The 6,535-nt window shown below is 65.5% G+C and overlaps 4 protein-coding genes across 4 annotated transcripts in view; 3 read left to right on the plus strand and 1 right to left on the minus strand.

The window, feature by feature from the left end:
• The first annotated feature begins 521 nt into the window (after positions 1–521).
• Positions 522–1,305, plus strand: EMIHUDRAFT_372923 (hypothetical protein). Its single transcript, XM_005791679.1, has one exon. The coding sequence runs from the start codon at positions 527–529 to the stop codon at positions 857–859; it is 333 nt and encodes a 110-aa protein (XP_005791736.1). The 5' UTR covers positions 522–526; the 3' UTR covers positions 860–1,305.
• A 1,334-nt stretch (positions 1,306–2,639) lies between these two features.
• On the plus strand, positions 2,640–4,414 carry EMIHUDRAFT_446827 (hypothetical protein; the record flags this gene model as incomplete). The annotated part of the gene is made up of 1 exon (XM_005791680.1): positions 2,640–4,414. The coding sequence occupies one exon, from the start codon at positions 2,640–2,642 to the stop codon at positions 4,329–4,331; it is 1,692 nt and encodes a 563-aa protein (XP_005791737.1). The 3' UTR covers positions 4,332–4,414.
• A 202-nt stretch (positions 4,415–4,616) lies between these two features.
• EMIHUDRAFT_122050 (hypothetical protein) lies at positions 4,617–5,138 on the minus strand (the record flags this gene model as incomplete). Its single annotated transcript, XM_005791681.1, has 1 exon — positions 4,617–5,138. The coding sequence occupies one exon, from the start codon at positions 5,136–5,138 to the stop codon at positions 4,617–4,619; it is 522 nt and encodes a 173-aa protein (XP_005791738.1).
• Positions 5,139–6,070: 932 nt separating this feature from the next.
• Positions 6,071–6,535, plus strand: part of EMIHUDRAFT_122051 (hypothetical protein) — a gene marked incomplete at both ends in the record, with an annotated part of 1,402 nt that continues 937 nt past the window's right edge. Inside the window, one exon of the mRNA XM_005791682.1 lies at positions 6,071–6,452. Within this exon, the coding sequence (XP_005791739.1) occupies positions 6,071–6,452 (382 nt within the window). The remainder of the gene's footprint in view (positions 6,453–6,535) is intronic.

Genomic DNA, 6,535 nt, shown 5'->3' on the forward strand with positions numbered 1-6,535 from the left:
CCTCGAGGCCGCGCCTCAAGCGCGCGACGAGGTCGTCGTCCGCCATCCTTGAGGGCTCAGCCCGCGGTGCAGCGTTCGTTGTGGGTGGCCCAAGGGAGGGATGGGAGGACGAAGGGCTGTTGGAGCGACACACCGGGGGTGTTTGTAGCGCTGCGCCGCGCTGCCGCGTTTTCTTTTATTTGGCTTTTTTCTTTTCGACATAAATTTCTCCGGCAGGGCTAGAAAAAGAAAGAAAGAAAGAAAACAGACACGCCAAACGAGGGATGGGACGAGGACAGGGTCCCCACCTGCACGAGCAGGATTTTGGAAGGACGATCAGGGGGACAGGTGGGGCTCTCCTGCTCCTGACAAGGGACACGACAGGCTCGCAGCGCGGTGCGCGGTGGACTCCCACATCCACTGGCGGTCTCTAAAAAGAAAGAAAGAAAACACACAACCCAAGGGAGTGGCGGTCTCTACGCTACGTCAGTCGGCGCCGGAGAATTCTTCCCGCGCCCACTCAGTGTGTGAGCCGCACGCACGTAGCATGAAGCGCAAGCCGGCTGCACGTCCCGTCGCAGAAGCAGCAGCAGCCCGCCCCGACGATATGTTCGGCCTGATGCTCGATCCGGTCGTGCCCGCCGGGCAGGCCGTCCCACCGCCACCACCAGACGCCTCCGTTGCTCCTGCTGCTGCGACGGCAGACGCTCGCTTCACGCTGCGTTCGGTGGTCTCCTTCGAGTCCAAGGCCGACGGCGAAAAGCTGCATCCGATCGATGCGAAACGAAAACTTGAGAAGTCGCTCGCGGAGATTAGAGCGTCGAAGCTAGCGAGAAGAGCGGAGCGGCAGGCGCGGAGACCGGCTGCGAGCAGAGCGTGAGTCGGAGCGCCTGTGGAGTCGACGGCGGCAGTGCTCGAAGAGGGAAGGAAGACGGCCCGCGACGACAAGCGCCGGCCCCGGCGGGCGTCACAGCTGGCGGCGGCTGGAGCGCTGGGACGCGGGCTGTTCCACGCGTGTCCTGGCGCGCTTCACCCGGACGAGCAGCAAAGGTGTCACCAGCGCCCAGGAGCACGACTCTGCCGCGACACGGCCGACGGGTGAACGGCGTGGTGTGTGTTTTGTGTAGCCCCGCCCCGCACTGCAGCGCATTTACCGGGACCGCTGCGAAATTGTTGCTCCCTCCTCCCGATCACCCCGCATGTGCCATGCCACCGGCCGCACCCCTGGCAGGGCCCCGCCCTGGTCCCTCTCCCTGGTCTCGTGCACGGCCTCCACGAGGGCCTTCTCATGCGTCGCTTCTATCCTTATATGTCAGTACGTACGGCTCTATCGGCCTCGTGGCCGCACACTAACCCTCAGCCAGCCTTTCACACCGAAAATCTCGGGGGGTTCCGCGAGCCCCGACCTCGGACAGAGGGGGATCCGATCGTGGTGCTGGCGTGTGTGGCGCACATGTGTGGCGCATGCGCCACACAGCTCGATGCTCACCCACTTTCTCAGCACATTCACGTCACACCTCGAGACCACGCTCCGAGGCACATGCACATACATGGCGAATGCGGTTGCGGAATCGGGAATGGGGAAAAGGATGCTCTCAGTCAGAAAGCTCGTCGGCTATGATTCGACGCATTGCGCCAAGGCCCAAGCTTGGCTTCCTCCACGTAAAATCCAAAGAAACCGGCATCGCAATAAACGAGGCCAGGCCCTCCCCCTCGTCGGCTGGCGGGTGACGGCACGGGCTTTGTCGGTGTGGCGGCACGCTCCTCCGGGATCGTGGGGATGTCGTTGTGGCGGGAATGCGAGTGCGACCGGGACGGAGTCAGGACGTCCCGCAGGCGCAGCGCGAGGAATTCCGAGTGGGCGGTTGCGGACGCGGTTGCGGACATCGACGCCATGGTCTCCCGGGGCTCCCTGGCGCTCCCAGTAAAATTTCTGACGAATCGTCATTCCACATCATGACGTTTTTTGGATTTCGTCCGAGGACCTCCTACCCCTCCCCCCGAGGGACGCGCGGTGCGATGTTCTCTCTCCTCTCTCTCCCTCTCTCCCTCTCTCCCTGTTTATATTTTGGCGAGCCCTCCAAGCCGCCAACCCTCCCGCGCCGGACCCTCCCGCCTAACTAACACCTCTCTCTGTCGCGAGGAATGCTCGATAAACTCGAGGGACCAAAATACGCGGAGAGGAGAGCGGAGTTACGCAGAAAGGCGAGAGAAGCAGCGAGAGCAAAGGCAGACGGCAGCGGCGTCTCAGAACGAGGCCGACCGAGGAGAGCGATGAGTCAGGGGAAGAGACAGCAGGAGAGAGAACGACGAGAGTGGGAAGAACGCGAGGTGGCATGAAGGTCGCTGCGAGAATTGGTGAGAAACTGCGGAGAGAGATAGGAAGTGGTAGACGCCCGAGGGTGGGCGACGGCTAGCACCACACTCCTCTCCTTTAAATCCCTGTGTGGCGGCGTGCCGTCCTCCCATTCCTCCCTTGTGGTGTGTGATTCCTTTCTTTCTTTTTCCCGTGCCCAGTGTCGTGCGAAAAAGAATTCATGACCCGCGCTGTCCCGGAAAGTGAGAAAGGCCGGGCAGCGTGACGCACAACTTTACCACACTATCATGGCCTCGAAAAAAACTCGAGGCCCGAAAAGAAATCGGCGACCTCACGAGTAATGATGAGTGTGTCGCCCTCCCGCAAGCGCGCCCGCACCGAGAGCGACGGTGGCGGCGAGGAGGGGGGCGAGCCCGTGGCAGTCGCGGCCGGCTTCGAGGCGCCCATCTTTGGCGCGCGCGTCGTCGGCCAGGTCACGACGCTGGCGCTCAAGGGCGAGGACGGACCTCTGGCGTCCCTCAGCCTGCGCGGCGTCGCAATCGATCACGCGGGCGGCTGCTACGTCACGACTAAGAACTCGGTGCTGCACGTCTCGGCGGCCGGGCGCGTGCGCACCGTGGCAACCTGCGAAGGCGGCGAACTCTTCGGCCTCGCCATCAGCCAAAACAGCAGCGCGCTGTTTGTGTCGGACCTCGACGCCCACAAGATCCGGCGGGTGGAGGTGGCGACGGGTGCTGTGACGGCGATTGTGGGTAGCGGCGGAAACGGCGATGCAGACGGCGTGGGTGATGCGGCGCAGTTCGGCGAACCACGCGGTCTCACAATCAGCCCGGACGGCAGCGCGCTATTTGTGGCGGCCTGCGGCAACCACAAGATCCGGCGGGTGGAGGTGGCGACGGGCGCGGTCACTACGCTCGCGGGTAGCGGCAATGATGGCGACGCGGATGGCGTTGGCGGCGCGGCGGAGTTCTGCTGCCCATTCGGTGTCACTGTCAGCCCGGACGGCAGCGCGCTGTTTGTATCGGATTACGGCAACGACAAGATGCGTCGGGTGGAGGTGGCGACGGGCGCGGTGACTACGCTCGCGGGCGGCGAGGAAGGCGGCGCTGATGGCGTCGGCGGCGCGGCGCACTTCAACGGAGCACGCGGCCTCGCAATCAGCCCGGACGGCAGCGCGCTGTTTGTGGCAGACACGTTCAACAACAAGATCCGGCGGGTGGAGGTGGCGACTGGCGCAGTCACTACGCTCGCAGGCAGCGGTGCCAGCGGCAGCGCTGATGGCGTGGGCGGCGCGGCGCAGTTCAACTACCCAATGGCCCTCGCCATCAGCGCCGACGGCAGCACCCTCTCGGTCTGCGCAATGGGCGGCCTCCGCCAGGTCTGCGTGGCGGCGCCTCCTCCGCCTCCCTCCTTCGCGCCGCTCGTGGTTCCGCCCTCCACCTTCTCCGCCGACATGGCCAACACGTGGGGCGACGCCACCCTCCCCACCGGCCTGGTCACCTTCCTGGTCGGCGACGACGAGGAGCGCATCGAGCACGTGAGCAAGTGCGTCCTCTGCGTGCGGTCCGTGTTCTTTCGGACCATGTTTGGCATCGGCATGAAGGAGCGCGACGCCGCCGAGGTGACGGTGCGCAAAACCGACCTCGCCACCTTCACCGCCCTCGTCCGCTACCTCCTCACCGACCAGCTCGACCTCGGCGAGGAGGAGGGCGGCAGAGCGCAGCGCGCGCTCGACCTGCGGCAGCTGGCGCAGATGTACCAGGTGCCGCGCCTCGAGCTGCTCTGCGCGCAGGCGCTGCAGGAGAGCGTCGCGCCGGCGACCGCCGTGCCGCTGCTCGAGGCGGCGCACACGATGGGCGACGGGCGGCTCCTCGCGCAGTGCCGCCGCTTCGTGGCCGACCACGCCGCCGAGGTGCGCGCGAGCGGCGGCGTGGAGCAGCTGTGCGACCTTGGCGTGGCCAAGGGGCTGCTCGGCGACGCGCTCGACCAGGTGGCGGAGCTGAAGAAGGGGGCGACGCGTGCGGCGGCGGCCTGACGCGCCCCTGTGAAGAGTGCGAGCATTGACGCGCGCCACTCGTGTGTATACTAGACTGACCGTGCACTCAACAACAAACAAAGTGAACCGCGCCATTCGCTCTCACCTGGCAACCCTGTCTGCACGTCTCGCGCGCGCGTGAACAGGGTTCCAGGCCCCAAATTACGTGTGAGTGTTAGATTTGTTTACGGTTTGGTATTGCTAAAAATCTCTCTCTCTGCTTTTTTAGAATTCGGGACGCGAATTCTTTTTGTTCCGCGCCACATCACGGCGTCTCGCCCCTCTTCAGGCGCACTCACGGCCAGCCCAGTTCGCGGTGTAGGTAGACCAGCCTTCCTCCTCCTCTTCCGTAGTCGAGTCGCCGAGCCGCCGCAGGCCGACGACGAGAGGCGCGAGCAGGAGCGCGCCGAGCCCAGACGCGGCGGCGAGGCACAGCCGCGCGTCGTAAAAGACGCCCTGCAGGGAGGTGCCGAGGACGAGGAGGTAGGAGGCGTTGCCGAGCAGCGTGTAGCCGTACACGACCGCGAAGGTGCCGCCGGCGTACCGCGGCCCAAAGATGCGCCGCGCAGCGCTCCCGAGGCTGTCGATGCCGCGTACGCGGACGTGTGTTCGCGCCATGAGGACGCTGACGTACACGGTCACCGGGAAGAGGCCGACGATGAGGACCGTCAGCGCGTACCCGAGCTCGGCGGCGACGGCAGGGAAGGTGAGGACGGATGTGCCGACGATGTCAGACACCATGAGCATGCTCACGCCCCGCCACGAGAGGCGCGGCTTTGCCGGGATGGGCTGCTCGCTCGCGGACATGCGATACGCCGCACCGCGCGCTGCCGTGGGACGTCGAGAGCGTGCGCCGCATCATGCGGAGGGTCGTCGTGCTCGGCGATGTCGAGCGAGACGTGCCGCGGCGGTGGAGCGGTGAGGATGCGTGCTGAGCCGAGCGCCCGAGGTGGCGGTAGAAAGAGGGCGAGTAGCCGGTGAGCCCTGTGTACTGTGCAGGCTGTGCGTGTTTTGTGTGCGCTAGCAATGACGCTCGACCGAGACTGCGGAGTTTGCAGCCGCTGGTCCGTACTGCTGTGTCCAGCTGAGAGCGAAGAGCTCTATCTCGACTGTGTGCTGTGCCTCTGTGTGCTACTCTGTGTCGACGCTCCGACTGTCGTGTGAGGTGTGCGTGTGAGCGTGTGATTCCGTGTGGTGAGTGCAGTGCTCTCGACTTCTCGATCAAAAAGAGCGCCTTCGGCACTACTCCCTCACGGTCACGCCGCCGACGCTCCCCACGGCCGCTCTGGGGCAGAGCCGCCTAGAAGCGGAATATCTCCCCACATCTCCCCATATCTCCCCAGATCTCCCCATATCTCGGGCCCTAGAAGCGGAATGCGCACTCTTGTCTGCCAGCGAGCGCTCGAGAGGACACGCACTCCGCTGTACTCGACCGTATCCACCTCTGTTCGCCCCCCTCGTATCTGTGCCCCTGGTCGTCCTTCCAATATCCTGCTCGTGCAGGTGTGGACCCTGTCCTCCTCCCCCATCCCCGTTTGCTGGGCAACTTTTTCTGGCCCACCTTAATCGTCAAGAGGCTGAGAATTTTCCGCACTCTTCTCTTGATGATGCAGGAATCCTTTGGACAGCTTCCCATGCTCGGAGACTTGGCCGGCCGAGCGCCCACGCACGGGTCGGCAGCCGGTTCGGCGTCGTCCTCCGCCGCGGCCGCGCCCGCGGCACCGCCCGCCGCGCCCGCCATGGCGATGCGGCCTCGCCGCCCGCGCAAGGTCGCGGACGGCTCTGGCGAGCCGGCAGCCCGCGGCAAGCAGCAGCACTCGAGGAGCGGAGCAGGTGAGTCTCGTGGCGGCGGCGGCGAGGAGAGCGACGGGGAGGGAGGGGCGCCGGAGGCCGGCGAGCCCGCCGAGAAGAAGGCGCGCTTCGTCTGGACGCCGGAGATGCACCTTCGGTTCGAGCGGGCCGTCCACAAGCTCGGCGTGCCGCACGCGAAGCCGCAGGCCATCCGGCAGCTGATGGGATGCGAGGGGGAGGAGTACGCGCCGACGCGGCAGAACATCAAGTCGCACCTCCAAAAGTACCGCCAGAGCCGGCAGAACTCGAGCCACGCCGCCGACGGGCCGAGTGCGCTCGACGGCGCTCCCGCTCCGCACGCACAGCAGCAGCAGCTCAACCTGCTGCAGCAGCTGGAGCTGCAGTCGAAGCTG

Source organism: Emiliania huxleyi, assembly GCF_000372725.1.
Source record: "Emiliania huxleyi CCMP1516 unplaced genomic scaffold EMIHUscaffold_1100, whole genome shotgun sequence".
NCBI classification, from domain to species: Eukaryota; Haptophyta; order Isochrysidales; family Noelaerhabdaceae; genus Emiliania; species Emiliania huxleyi.